The sequence below is a fragment of the Euphorbia lathyris genome, chromosome 7 (genome assembly GCF_963576675.1).
Source record: "Euphorbia lathyris chromosome 7, ddEupLath1.1, whole genome shotgun sequence".
Lineage (NCBI taxonomy): Eukaryota > Viridiplantae > Streptophyta > Magnoliopsida > Malpighiales > Euphorbiaceae > Euphorbia > Euphorbia lathyris.
Window position 1 is genome coordinate 80,019,514 of NC_088916.1, and position 15,475 is coordinate 80,034,988.

At 35.4% G+C, this 15,475-nt stretch overlaps 2 protein-coding genes across 2 annotated transcripts; one reads left to right on the plus strand and one right to left on the minus strand.

The window, feature by feature from the left end:
- Positions 1 to 230: 230 nt before the first annotated feature.
- Positions 231 to 2,310, plus strand: LOC136200690 (heavy metal-associated isoprenylated plant protein 28-like). Its single transcript, XM_065991112.1, has 3 exons — positions 231 to 293; positions 690 to 762; positions 2,102 to 2,310. Exons 1-3 carry the CDS (start codon positions 288 to 290, stop codon positions 2,308 to 2,310), a joined length of 288 nt encoding a protein of 95 aa, XP_065847184.1. The 5' UTR covers positions 231 to 287.
- An 880-nt stretch (positions 2,311 to 3,190) lies between these two features.
- Positions 3,191 to 6,957, minus strand: LOC136200691 (uncharacterized). Its single transcript, XM_065991113.1, has 5 exons — positions 6,591 to 6,957; positions 5,589 to 5,931; positions 4,624 to 4,895; positions 4,321 to 4,517; positions 3,191 to 3,749 (listed from the first exon to the last, which is right to left on the minus strand). The coding sequence occupies exons 1-5, from the start codon at positions 6,778 to 6,780 to the stop codon at positions 3,315 to 3,317; spliced, it is 1,437 nt and encodes a 478-aa protein (XP_065847185.1). The 5' UTR covers positions 6,781 to 6,957; the 3' UTR covers positions 3,191 to 3,314.
- Between the last annotated feature and the right edge of the window lie 8,518 nt (positions 6,958 to 15,475).

A 15,475-nucleotide genomic window follows, 5' to 3' on the forward strand; every position in this document is an offset into this window, starting at 1 on the left:
AACCCAATCATTGCTTTCTACAGAAGGAATTATGTCTCTTTCACTCTTGAATCTTGAACTCACATTTTTTTTTTTTTTTTTTTTTTTTTACTTTTATATATATTGATTAACGGTTTTATTGTTATCCTCTGAAAAAAGCAAAGAAAACCTTAACTTTACTGTTTTATTGTCCCCTCTGTTATATATATGAGCTTCACATTTCTTATCTTTAGCTTCTACAATCATTTGCCATTGTTTCTTAATCATTTCTATCATAATTGTCTGCAGTTTCCAAAGTTGTTTTCTTCATGGAGGTTAGTTTAATTATTTCATATATGTATATATATAGTCGGAAAGACATGAGAGTATAGGATCCGTTATATCCTCGGTTACCGGAATTCACTCTTAGGGGAATGATTCTAGACGGTCTTCCGCTAGGGGAAGAGTCTAGAGGTGTATTGCATGTACCTCTAGACTCTCTTTTTTTTTACTCTGGTTCCGTCAGTGTTTTTTAGTATCATAACCGGAATTCACTCTTAAGGGAATGATTCTAGACGGTCTTCCGCTAGGAGAAGAGTCTAGAGGTGTATTGCATGTACCTCTAGACTCTTTTTTTTTTTGACTCTGGTTCCGTCAGTGTTTTTAGTGTCATTCGATAATAATAATATATATACAGTTTGATATGAAATTGTTTAATACCAATTTCGCAGAGTGTTGAATTCAAGGTGGAAATGGTTGGCATACATGAGAAAAGATTGAGGAAATCTCTATCGAAAATAAGAGGTAAAATGTGGTTTAATTAGCTTATAATTTTATGTTTACTATTTTTATAGTCAGTATGTACTGTAAAATACTAAAAACTCTAGAATATGTGTAATGGTGGAGAGAGGGATTGCACCGAAGCCTGTTGCATCTCCGGTCACCATTTCGAGAAGGGCGGTTCAAAATGCCCCTCCACCTAGGAAGAGAGTCTGAAAATGTTGCCTGTAATGTACTAATGTGTAGTGGTGGAGAGAGGGAGTGCACCGGATTCCGGTCCATCCCCGTCACTAGTGCCCTTCCACCTAGGAAGAGAATCTGAGAATGCTACAATTGCATCTTCAGACTCTCTTTCTTGGCTCTGCCATTAAGTATATGCTCCCGGCCAATAGGAGTTGGATATCTATGTTTAGCTCTTATTGACAGGGAGCAGATACTCCGAGCATACACAAACATTACTCAGAATTCGAAATGCCCGGAATATGTGTAGTGGCAGAGAGAGGGAGCACACCCGAGTCCGTTTCATCCCCGTCAACAGAGAAGGGTGATTCAAAATGCCCTTCCACCTAGGAAGAGAATCTGAGAATGCTGCAATTGCACCTTCAGACTCTCTTTCTTGGCTCTGCCAGTATATGCTCCTGGTCAATAAGAGTTTGAGAGGAGAGAGCCCCGGTCACCATCCTGAGAAGGATGGTTCGAAATGCCCCTCCACCTAGGAAGAGAGACTAAGAATGCTACAATTAAACCTCCAGACTCTCTTTCTTGGCTTTGGCATGAAATACATGCTCCCGATCAATAAGAGTTCGAGAGGGAGCGCACCAGAGACCGTTGCATCCCCAGTCACCATCCTAAGAAGGGTGCTTCAAAATGCCCCTCCACCTAGAAATAGAATAGGAGAATGCTGCAATTGCACCTTCAAACTCTCTTTCTTAGCTCTGTCATTAACTATATGCTCCCGAAGTCCGGTGTATGCCGAGAGAACATACTCCGAACATACACCAGGCTTCGGATACAGCACTTGTCAGAAAATACCAGACGGACTAATAATTTGAAATAGAATTAAATGCTCCCAGTCAATCAGAGTTCAAGAGAAGAGCGGGAGTGCACCGGAAACCGAAGCATCCCCAGTCACCATCCTGAGAAGGGTGCTTCAAAATGCCCCTCCACCTAGAAATAGAATATGAGAATGCTGCAATTGCACCTTCAAACTCTCTTTCTTAGCTCTGTCATTAACTATATGCTCCCGAAGTCCGGTGTATGCTGGGAGCACATACTCCAAACATACACCAGGCTTCGGATACAGAACTTGTCAGAAAATACCAGACGGACTAATAATTTGAAATTGAATTGATTGATGTAACAGGAATAGAGAAAGTGGAAGTGGATGCAAATAGCCAGAAAGTAGTAGTGACAGGGTATGCACATAGAAATAAAGTACTGAAAGCTATAAGAAGAAGTGGATTAAAAGCTGATTTCTGGTCAGCACAAAATGAGCTCCTCAATGTTTATGCATCTACTGCTACTGCTACTTATGGAAGCTTCTTGAGATTCAACAACTTCAACTTCTTCTAATTCTTCCTTTTTTTCTCATAGGAATTACTTCATGTTCAATGATGATGATATACAATATAGTAAAATTGAAGAGTCCTGTCTTCAAAATTTTGCAAATTTCCTTCTCCATTTCTTTAATGATATACACGGCCTATTTGATTCAGTTGTTGTTAGTAATTACTATCAACAATTATTTCTCAATTCTAATCGAACACTCCGTATTGTTTAGAGCAAAACAAAAGCTACAAAAAGGAACTGTTTCTCAATTCTAACCAAACACTCTATATCTATTGTTTAAAGCAAAACAAAAGCTACGAAAAAGAAAACCAAATACATACGGTTTTGTTTTGATGAACGAAACATATATTACTCTTGATTAATAGAAAGCAAGCATTCTATGGCCCTTTACTTTTTTGATTTTTATTGATGAAACTCATAGTTTTTAATTTGGTATATTAACTCTTGATCAATTATAATCAAACACAATGTTAACCCCTTAATTAACTCTAAATATCAAATTCAAAAATACCAAACTCAGCTAACATGTCTTATTTATTTTATCTGCATTTAAAATTGTATTTTTAAATGCTCGAAAGCAACTTTTTATAAGTCTTATCACTATGAAATAACTGCAAGAGCTTATTTTGAACGATGAAACAAGTCGCATGATGTACATAGCGAATTGTTCTGTCAATCAAAAGCTCGGCGCAATGTGCCCAAGTATGATATTTTTTGCATTTAAATCATATATAATTATGTGGAACATATAGATAACATAACAGGATTTTGACACCATAAACCTTGCCACCCCTCCAAACATGATATCTAGCATATATGATGTTGTAAAATGTGTATAAAAAGAAAGAAAGAGCTATAGAAGTTCACTTCAAGTACGCAGATCGATTTGGAATTTGTTCTATTATTCTCATTAGAAATATCAGTTTTTGACACGATAACACGCTTTGTAATACAAAGAAAGCGAGAGAGAGATCTTACAATGCTACACGCAGTATGAAACTTTAAACTCATTTCTTTGCTCTCTTCAACAGAAACCGCAACGAAAAGATGCCAAGAGCAAAAGTCTGCCAGAACCAAGCTTTTGCATTAGCAGGATCCACCTTCCTTGCTAGAAACCAAGCATATATAGCCTCAGAAACATGTGCAGCTGAAGCTAGAAGAAACACTGTCCTTATAATCCACATTGACCGCATGAAGAAAAGACTAATGCCCCTGAAGAGTGGCACTGGTCCTATATCTGGCAAGTAAGCAGCACAGAATAATGTGAACATTCCTATTACTGCACATAGCCACACATATATAGTAGGCCCATCCACCTCTTTCTTCTTCTTCTGTTGAAAGTATGAGATTGTTGCAGCCATGCCTTCCTTAGGGGTCACCATTGGAACATAGCCGAGCTCCTGCTTAGCTTTCAGGTAGGAGAAATAGTGAGTCACACCAACCTGTTCAAGTGCACTACATCAGTTAATACGGCGCAGCAATTACAATGTTCGAAAATTGGCCTCGTACATATATAGCCCCTCCATGTTGGCCATAAAGCCAATTTCCCTCCGAACTTTGAAAACGACAGATTAATTCCTTAAAGTTGCTTAAATTGACCTATTGGCCTCCTGAACTTGCTTAAAGTGATGCATGCTTCAACTTGTCCAGATTTCCACTTGCTATGTCATGTAGGACTTAGAGGGTTCATCATGTCACTTCAAACAACTTCAAGAGGCTACTTGGTCGTTTTCAAAGTTGGAGGAGATATTAGACTTTTTTGGACAAGTTTGGGGGAGAGGGATTTATCAGGCCTTTACAAATTAGTCAGGAACCAACAAATCAACATCAGCAATTCCATGCGAAAATTTCGAAAAGTCTCAACCTGCATTTCTTACTGATACATGATAGCGAAGTTCTTTTGTGAAATGTATGGCCCATTTCTTTCATTTGGAGAAAGGAGATTTGTAAGCCAGTTTTGCAATTAAATGGATATTGGGCACCAACTAATATTTACCGGATTTTGAAACATACCTTGTACACTTCAGCGGGAAGTATAAGTGGCTGAGGAAGCCACCTCCGACTCAACCATGGATACAAGAGTGTGTAGATACCCGAAAAGAATTTTCCAAGAAGAAGAGCATGAGGAACAGATAAAGAGGTCTTGGGGAGATCATAATCCAGACTTCTGAGAAGAGGTTGGAGGAATTCAAAACTGTTGATTGGAGATCCTGAAAAAGAAGTCATTGCCTTTAGCTTTAAACATCATTCTAATTATCCAATATAACACTTTTGTACACTGTACAGTGGAATGCCGAAGCTTAAGTATATCCTTACCGTCTGATATAAAGTATGCCTGACCAGCAGCTACTGGATGTTCTGCATTCATGTCAATGTCATCTAAAAGTCCCATGCTTGCCATGATTAGAGCGAGTACGAGGTTATCCACATAGACCCAGTCTGTTTTCACATTTGCATCACCAATTCTGAAGGTGAGAAGGCCCAATTTGGCGAACGATATAATCCTTGGTAAGTGTCTCTCTTCACCTGGCCCATATATAGCAGCCGGACGAATAGCGCATGTATGAAGACGTTTTTTGTTATTGTTCCTATAAAAGATAGGATTTATCACATCACATGATTGCTTTGTGGCTACATAGCAGCTAACCATCTTTTAGGAATGTAATCATTTAGGAAGTGCCTCCACAAATTTCAGAATACAAAAGACATGAAATAAACATGGAAAAGGAAGAAGTAAATCACACATCAGTGGCGGAGGTCTCAGAGATTAATATAAGATCTATGATTGGGCCAACTTTTAGTTCAATCGGTTCCATGAAATGGTATCAGAGCCTCTTGGACCAAACTACCGAGGGTTCTAGTCAATTTGCGTGTGGGGGTGTCAGAGATTAATATAAGATATATGATTGGGCCTTAACTTTCTTGGACCAAACGGTCGAGGGTTCGAGTCTTAGCAACCTCATTAATTTGTGGAATTAAAAACATGGCTTGTGTTGTACACGTTGCAAGATCAGGGGGCATTTGCGTGTGGGGTGTGTTAGAGACTAATATAAGATCCATGATTGGGCCTTAACTATGAGCTTGAGCTTTTAGTTCAAGTGGTTCCATGACAGGAGGGATGGGTGCAAGGGGTCCATTGCACCCCCAGCTACCAGAATTCCACCCTGGAAAGGGTGGTTCCAGGCGGGCCTCCGTGCAATTGCACCCCGTGATTTGGGATCCTGGCTCTGCCACCAATCACAGATAAATGGCTCAAAGATTCTCACAAAGGAGTTACTTACTTGAGAGGACGACCGTTGTATTTCAGAACCAATTGTTCAGCGATTGATTTACTACGCCCATACGAATCCACATGGTCATCAATAGGGAAGTAAGGTAAGGTTTCATTGCCATTCAAGATCTCTTTTCCTCCAAAGACAACATTATATGTGCTCACATAAACCAGCCTTTTGATCCCAAACTCAATGCAACCTTCCAAAACATGGCAAGTTCCATTGATGTTCACCTCATCAACACGACCAAACTGGAGCATTTCTTTCCCCGACATGCCAAATGAAGCAAGGTGGAACACACAATCCACTCCCCGCAGAGCTTTTTCAACATCTTCTTTGCGAGTAAGATCCCCTGTATTTCATCACCAATCATGGCTTAGAGTTGCAAAACACAAACAAACATGAAGCAGCTATAACATTCACCTGCCTTGTACTATACCTACAAATCGACAGAGAAGTACACAGTTGAAATTATGTGAAAAATTGCAATTACAAGCAAGCATGCCAATTCAAATCCCCTCAATTCAAATTCTCATATATGAACAAATTCCAATAGATGTTGAATGATGCAGCCTCAGAATTCTGATTCTAACACCTCTAAAGAACACAGGCATACTATAAGCAAACAGCCGCAACTTCTGCCCAATTAGCCTATCGTTGCAAATTACTTGCTTCCTACTATCGGTGAGAACTGAAATTTTTAACAGATTTGAACAATAAGGTTCTTCTAGCGCATCCTAAAATTATAACCGAGCTCAAAATAGCTGATATCTATGGAGAAAAGCCTCCATCTAAAGCAATAAGCAACACAGTCGCAACTTCTGCTCAATTAGCCTATCATTGCAAATTACTTGCTTCCAATTACCGATGAGAACTGAAATTCATAACAGATTTGAACAATAAGTTCTTCTACACATCCTAAAATTCAAAACCGAGCTCAAAATAGCTGATATCCATGGAGAAAAGCAATAAAAAAGAGTAGGAAAAAAAATCCAGCAATGGAGATGAAACCTTGAATGCAGTGAACTCCGCGGGAAGTGAGCAGGTGAGACCAAGGAGAAGTGGCTCGAAGGTCGAAGGAGTTGACTCGGCGAGCACCTCTCCGTAGCAGTTCTAGACAGAGAGCGGAGCCGACGAAGCCAAGTCCACCAGTAACCACGAAGACCTTGTCTTCGATCCCTTCGTTCTCACTCAAATGCATTTTTTTTTTTTGTTGAGAATTGAATGTTCTCCGGTCACCGTCACTGTCACCGCTTTCTTAATTATGAAATGGAAGAGACGGTGATCGAAATCTCGGAAGTGGCGACAGCTGTGCGCTGGAGTTTAGATGGAGACCACCGGAGTCAGTCACCGACTAGTACTATTTATCAGATTCGTTCATTTTGTTGTCATCTACACGGTCAATATAAAGTCAAACAAGTCAAATATATAATTAAATTTTATCTAAAACATCATTTTTATTATTTTTAAATATTACAGTGATATAAACTTTAATAATTTTATATTAAAAAATGAAATTCACAATCATAATATTAAACGATTTTAACAACGTTATTGTTCAAGCGTTATAAAGCATAATAGGGACAATTTATATAATTTTTTTTTTGAAACAGGACAATTTATATAATTAAACTTTATTTAAAACATCATTTGTGTTAATTTTAATGGGGATGACTTAAGGTGTAAAAAAAAAAAAAAAAAGGGACAATTACTAAAACTAGCTACTTTTAGGGGATTAGTTTATATTTCTAGCTCCTTTCAAAAAAAATTTACAAAACTAACCTATTTCATCACATACTTCCAACTTTGCCCTCGTCATAAATGAAAGAAATTCATTTCTCTAACTAGGGCTGGGCGTGGATCCTGGAGATACTGGACCGGACCGAATATCCGAGGAAAAAACTCCGGAATTGGACTGGACCGTTGACTTTTTTTGGAGAACCGAACTGGATTGGACCTTTGACTTTTTGTCAAAGAACTGGACCGAACTGGACCGAAATTTATCCAGGACTGGACCGATAACCGGATTGAATTGGATTGGATTGGACCGAACTGAAATAACCGAAAGTTTAGCAATAATAAATTTATATTTCATACATTAACTTTATATAAAGAGAAATATTATATAATATATAGTTATATATTTTGTAAGGTTTGGTAAACTAATTACAATAATATAAATTTATAATTTATTAATAAGATATAACATTATTATATAGTCTAAACTTTGATAAGTTTTCTAAACTCTGAACTTTTATATTTCAATTTCTAAACTCCTGTTGTGTACATGGTGTAGATTTGAAGTTTTATATGTTATGTGTTATATTTGAAGTTTTATATGTTAGGGTATTAGATATAGTTCTTAATTAATTCACAGAAACTTCCTCTCATGAAAAATCAATTAGGAAAATTTTTTTCACTTGGTTTTTCAGCCATGGAAAATTTTCTAGATAGTCACTCCCACCTTTCCCATCTCATCACCTCTTGTTCAATCGGGTATTATGGGGTCTTATAACTAAAAAAGCTTTGCTTAATCTGCCAAGGGAGGACAACATCAATCTATGACTGAGATACCGACATTGATGAATTGAACCTATAGAAATGCAGCTATCTTTGCCTACCCCATCCGCCCTTAGTCAGATAACCAAGAATCAAAGAAATTTGATCATCCAAATCTTCAGTGAATAATTAGAAAGTGGACAACTTTTCTATGAAAATCAGATTGTTGATCATTTGTTAAGAATTCATAATTGTCAATGACATTTTGTTCTTCAAGTGATTGTGAAATATCACTGAAGAAAAGAATAGAGATTACAATAAATATCATGAAAATCCTCATAAGAGATACCATTTTTTGTGTGTTTATATTATTTTGAAATAATGGGAATGGGGAAAAGGGATGCTAATGAGTTGGTGGCACAAGTCATAAAGATTATTATTGCATTGTTAGATGAGTATATAGTGCAAAATGTGCAAGAAAATGTGAACCTTGGAGCACATTCTTCTAGTTTGGATGAAGCGGATGATGACATTGATGATGAGATTGATGATTATTTTTTAAATATTAATAAAGATATGTCAATTGAGGGAGAATGGGAAATATATGTCAATGAGGCACCTGAAAAATATGTAATTGAGTTTGACCTTCTATTGTGGTGGAAGGTTAATGCTATGAGATATCATACTTTATCCAAAGTTGTAAAAGATGTTTTTACAATTCAATGCTCAACTGTGGCTTTTGAATCTACGTTTAGCACAAGTGGTAGAACTTTGGATCAATTTAGGAGTTCTTTAACTCCTGCTAGAGCTGCGGTTTTGATTTGTTGTCAAGATTGGTTGAAAACTTCAACTCAAGCTTTCAAGCATGAAGAAGAAGTTGAAGATCTTGATGCTATTGAAGAAGGTAATATTTACTTACCAATTATATTTCATAGTTTTATTTTAATTAAATATTTATGAATACTAACTATATAAATGTTATTTAATTTGTAGAAATTAGTTCTGATCCTGAAATTGCATCATCTCTTTTATTCATATTTCAATTGGATATCTAAGGTTTTTTTAACCGAATCAAATGCACTTTGGTAAGCATATTTTTTTTCCTTTTACTTTTTGTTAGTGTGTTGATTAATTTTATTGAAGTGAAAGCTAATTAATTTAACATTTGTTGATTCACTAATATGGTAAATTTTATATGTTTAGGTTGATGTTTGGCTTTTACTGCATTTGCTTTGGAAAACAAGGAATTTGTTGTGTTAAGAAGATTCAATTAGAAATTGGGATGATGATTAGAGAGATTTTGCTAATGAAGTGTTATCTTTTTTGAATTAAAGGTTGTTTGTTTTTATGGATTTGTTATTTTGTAACTTTGATTTTGTGGGTTTTTTTAGTCTTGTTGTCTACCGTAACTTTTAATACTTTGATTTTGTGGGGTTTTTTTTAGTTTTGTTGTCTATTGTAACTTTTAATGAATGTTGTTTACTTCCTAAAAAAATATCATTTATTTCAAGTTATGTAAGATAATAAAATTTTGTAAATTAAATTTTTAATATATTTTTTAGGACTTAAACTATTAGATATTTATCCGAATCACCGTAAAATTATATTGGATTGGACCGGAACCGAATCTCTGAATCCCCGAACTGGACTGGACCGAAATTTTGGGGCAATTCAATTCTGGAGATTTATTCTTTCAATCCAATCCTGGAGATTTCCTTTTATTAATCTCCGAATTTCAATCCAATACTGGAGATTCATGAATCCCCGACTTGGACCGAACTGTGCCCAGCCCTATCTCTAACACCTCGCTCTCTCTAATCTAACACCCCGTTTTCTCTCTAACTTACACATTCCGGTGATTCATTGCGCGAATCTCTCTAACTTCGAGTGGACATGGCGAGAACGCGAAACGCAGAGAATGAAGCGGCTGCAGAAGGAAGGACGAAAAATAAGGTAAATAACTTGATTTTACTTATGGGTTCTTATATCATTGTGTCCATGAGCCCCTCTTTTTTCCATTCTCCATCCCAAGAAAGCATACACAAACAAGTATTCGGGGTGGACATATTTCTGCATTTCATAAACAATGAACTATATATTATTTGTAACTTAGAGAAAGCTATCAACACATATCTACTTAATTATGTTGCCGATTTTCGACACATATCAATGGATATCGACATTTGAGACTATAACTTCGGTCGATATATGTCGATATCAAATACAATATCGATAAATATATACCGATATCGACATTGAAGACTATAACTTCGGTTGATATATGTCGATATCAAATACAATATCGATATATATCGACCAATATCGATACGATGCTATATCGTCATATCTGTCGATATTGATCATAAATCGACAGATATCGACATTGTCGGGGGAAAATTTGAAACTGATATTCCAATCAAAATGCATTTTCAGACAACAATGCCACTGTTTTTAGGGTTCGCACGACCAGGAAAAACATAAAAAATAAAGAGAAACAATATACATTGGATTGTAGAGAATCAACCGGCTAAATCTTAACGATGAATGAACTAAGTTTTAAATCTTTTCCATGAAACTAAAAACCAATGAAAAACTTCCATGATTGTAGAAATCTTGTTGTATGAACTATGTGTTGGATTGATTGTTGTAGTATTCGTAGTCGTTTTGTAGATTGTTCTGTTCTTTAGAGAGAGAGAGCGCAAAAGAAAGAGAGGGAAAGACACGAAGTTCTGTTTAGGAAGAAGACGATGGCAAAATTGGAAGTTGTATGTTGAAATAGGTTAGTTTTGTAAAACTTTTTGAAAACATATGGGGCTTTCCGAAGGCAAAGTTGGAAGCATGATTCACCACACCAAATAATTAGGTGTAAGACTATACAGTGACCGAGGTCGCTCCGCGTGGCTTTCCGAGGGTCCTTTGAGAGTGTCGGGTCTTCTGGGTTGCGTCCCTTTGTGGGGATCGGTCCCTGGGAACACTCCGATGATTAAGACAGTTAGTAGTTCTAATCGAGATGCACAGAGAATATAGTCGAGGTGTTAGTGTTGTAGTACGTACCATTGAGGAGAGTCTGTATGTGTTTTTATAGGCCTCTGCTTATGGGCCGTGTGGGCTTTGGTTTAGCCATTGGACCCTTCGAGGTTGGATTGGGCCTAATGGTTCAGATTTATATACCTTATCATAAATTAACTCCTAAAGTGGCTAGTTTGATAATTGTCCCTATATTTTTTTAGGCTTAATACATGCACCTTCAACTTATTAAAAAAACTTGATTAGTCCCCAAACTTTTAAAATGTTCCAATAGCCCCATCAACTTATTTAAAATATCCTAATAGTCCTTTCAATTTGCGTAAAATATAGTCAATTAATCATTTGGTTGCAAAAAAATAAATTACATACGGAAGGTGTGTTGCACTCGCCTAAGAAAAGTAAGATGACTAAAGCCAGTGTATGAAGTTCTAATATCAGAAAGGACAAATATTACAATCCAACAAGTAAAAACTTCTTTTTTTAATATATTTTTATCTCTTAAGTGAATTATGCAATAATGCGTTGCAACACATTTTCTGTAGTAGTTTATATATATATATATATATATTTGCAATCGAGTGGTTAATTTATTACATTTTAAGCAAGTTAGAACCTATAGGGATATTTTAAATAATTTAAGGAGGCTATCATAATATTTTGGAAATTCAAAAGGGCAATAAAGCTTTTTATACAAGTTGTGGAAGCAAATGAGCCTATTAAGTTTTTTTTTATATAATTTATTGATGATCATATTTGCAAAGTTTATTTTTATTTAAAAGAACAAATACTTGTAAACAAAATTTAAAATTGCATAAATAAAATATTGTTAATTTTTAATAAATAAAAGTAAAATAAATAAATAATTATATAATAATATCCAAATATTAGTCATCGGAAAGTGTAGCCGTTCTAATGTGAATGAACCAAAACCTTTATCTTCACATCAGAATGTGAATTACTATATCTAGCCACAAATTCCTATCTATAACCTTGGGAATAGACCGAACTATCATTTGTCCAAAAATTAAAAAAAGACAAAACCTCTCAAATACCCTATACACTCTTCGATCAAATCCGGACTAGTTTTTGAACCAAATCATGGATCGTGAAAGAGACCGTAAAGGAAAAGCTTAAATGGTAAGATTTACGGTTTTATTTTTTTGATTTACGGTTCGTTTTTTAATTTGTGGAAGAAATTTAAAAAACGCCGGAATCGCAGTCGGGTGTATGAACATCACGCCCGACCGGTGGTTCCGGCGTATGAACATCACGCTGACCAGTGGTACGGGCGTGATAGCTAAACGCCTGAACCATAGGTCGGGCGTGATGTTCATACGCCCGAGGGTTTTTTTTTTTTTGAAAAATTATAGTTGCATTTAAATTAATTTAGTGCAATTTATAATTTATATGTTACAATTTTAGATTAATTTAGTGTAATTTTTTGTAGACGGAGCGACCTACTATCGGGAGGAAATCCATCCTGTCATCTGCTTGTCGTCTAGATATGGACGACAAGGATGATACACCACGACATACGAGATTGCGTGGTATTGATATATCTGGTCGTAGACGGAGAGGGGATGCGACGGAGCAGGTGCGGAGGGGTCCGATTGTGGATCAGCCCGATATTCGTGGATCAGAGGGGGCGACGGGTTTTAATGACAGAGAACCTGATAGCGATTCTGTGGAGGACTACTTGGATGTGGTAGCCCAGGTATTGCGACAGTCTGCGGCTGGACGTGATGGCGAGGGTGAGGATGTCGATGAGCAGCCCACCACGGGCAGACAGCCGACCCAGCGCAGAGGAGGTCGTTGCGAGTACAGGTATTTTTAAGTATAATTTTAGTATAATTTTATAACTTTAGTATAGTTTAGTATAATTTTATAACTTTAGTATAATTTTATAAATTTAGTATAATTTTATAACTTTAGTATAGTTTAGTATAATTTTATAAATTTAGTATAAAATGATGATTTTAAGTTAAATTTTAATTTTAAAAAATAAAAAATTTAAAATAAAAAGGTTAAAATGTTACTCCCTCCGTCCTATTATATAAGTCGTTTTAAAAATTAATTTTTTTTTAAATACGGGCTTGGGCCGGGCCGGGCCTGACAGCATTTTCATGTGTCCAAGCTCGGCTAAATGGGCCTGGACTTGGACGGGCCGCGCGAGCTCGCCGGCCCATGCCCAGGTCTAGTTATACGTAGTAAAGTTTTTTCCAATTTGATTGTCACGTCAATATTTCAGTGATTTTTTATCTGAATTGGTTGGAAATAACATGTAAGGAATAAGCGGAAAAAAACACTTATATAAGATGCAAAAATAGGTCTAACGTTTATAATTAGTAGCAATTTTATCCATGACATCTAAAATGATGCACTTTAGAGTAATTACACCAGATGGGAGCAATTTGGAATTTTTCATCGAAAAATTAAATTGCAAATCATTTAACTACAAACTGTACAAACCACAAATCTCTATTGCAAGTTTTTAAACCACATGTTGTTTTTGCAAACCAATCGACATTATGGTTTTTTACTTTACCTTATTTTTAAGAGAAAAATTGTGAAATAAATTTTAAATGCCTCTATTGTGTTATTGAGAGACGATGATTGAAAAAGAAGGGAATGTATACTACTATTGTCAATTTTTTATTTCATTTTAACCGACTACATTTTATTTTCTATCTATGAAGCACAGACTCTTACCCAGGGTTGGCGTGGCGGTGTCGGATCGAACTCGCCAGACTTGGGGACTCGCTAGGGACACGACCAAACACGTGTCCGACACGGCAAAAACGTGTCCCCTACGTTTTTTTTCTGTGACTTGGGACACGGCGACAAGAAATAAATTGTAAAAGTTTAGGTCTTTATCTTATTTTTTTTTTTTAAATGAGGTGGTTTAATTATAAAATTTTAATAAAAAAAACCTAATATATAACTGTCGCTTTCTCTCAACATTCGCGACTTTTTCTTTTCCTGTGCGATATATTTATTGCTTGTCTTTGCGTTTTACTTGCTGTAGTCTTCCTCTTCTCCTGTGTGATATATTTGCTGCTTGTCTGTGCATTTTTCTCGCTGTTGAAATCCTCCTATTCTCTACGTTTTTCTTACCGTGAACTCATCTGCCTTCCATCTCCTCTTTATAAAATGGCTTGACTTATTTGTGATTTATCAAATTTTTTTACATATTTATATAATATATATATAATTTAATTAATTAATTAATTATATAAAAAAATTCAGGTTCCACCGCACACGTGTCCCATATTTTCTAAAACTGTTGTTTACCGCACCCGAATCTATGCTTCATAGTATTCTATACATGATTTATATTAAATTCAGTTATATGATACTAATTATTTATAAAGATTTTTGAATAATTATAATTTGAATAATTATGGGAAAATTACATAGAAATTTATCTTTTAAAAACTATTTACAACTATATCAAATTATAATTTTAGATTATGTCAAACTAGTAAAATCAGTATTTTTAATATACTTTAAGGATTGGAATTTATAAATTAAAAATCTAGAATATATTTTCTAAGGTTTATGATTTATGAATTGGAGTGTAGAATTTTTAAATTATAGTGTAAAACTATAATATATAAAAAATAATGACATTAAAAATTAAATTTATTGATATAATTTAATTGTAATTTTATACTTAATTATAATATTTATATATTTGACCCAATAATTATTACATTGCAAATGAACAGCCTATGCCGGCTCTAGGCCCTACAAACAATGAATGTCACAATATTTCAACAATTAATTTACCGCAACAACAAAAAAAAAAAAAAAAAAAAAAAAGAAAAAAACATCCAAAAATATACTTATCTTGCATTATTATCTCAACAACAATTAAAAAAACTTCTCAAATCAAATGTGCATATATATATATATATAAAAATGCATAATATGAGTAACACGGTTCAGTTTTTCAAATTTTCTTTTACGTTTTTTCCATACCGAACCAAATTACCGAAAACTAAGATCGATTCCAAACCAAAGAGCTAAAAACCGAACCAAAAAAATAAATTAAGTCAGTTCAGTTCGATATTTTATCGAATAATGAACACGCGTAGCTGAGGTTGCAACAAACCCGTGCATCCCCCTCGATCCAACATGGGAGGAAAGGAAATACCAACGCTTAAACGAAATGAAAAACCAACAAAGTGTCCGTTTGTTTTCAATTTTCGGAACTGTTTTTTGCCTTTTAGTCTAAACAGGAGACAATGCGTGTGCTAAAAATTCGAAACAGCTGCTTTTAAAAGAAAATCAACTAATATCTGCTACCTATCAGTAACAGTAAACCGCAAATAGCAAACAGGAGCAGATGAAACAAGCGGACCCGAAGA

What these genes read in the sequence shown, in the direction of transcription:
- LOC136200690 (XM_065991112.1), top strand. An exon ending in ATCTCTATCGAAAATAAGAG is followed by an intron (nt 763 to 2,101) that starts GTAAAATGTGGT and finishes TTGATGTAACAG; the next exon opens with GAATAGAGAAAGTGGAAGTG.
- LOC136200691 (XM_065991113.1), bottom strand. Translation starts at nt 6,780, where the DNA reads ATGCATTTGAGTGAGAACGAAGGGATCGAAGACAAGGTCTTCGTGGTT. An exon ending in CGGAGTTCACTGCATTCAAG is followed by an intron (nt 5,932 to 6,590) that starts GTTTCATCTCCA and finishes GATGAAATACAG; the next exon opens with GGGATCTTACTCGCAAAGAA. An exon ending in GGCATACTTTATATCAGACG is followed by an intron (nt 4,518 to 4,623) that starts GTAAGGATATAC and finishes CTTCTTTTTCAG; the next exon opens with GATCTCCAATCAACAGTTTT.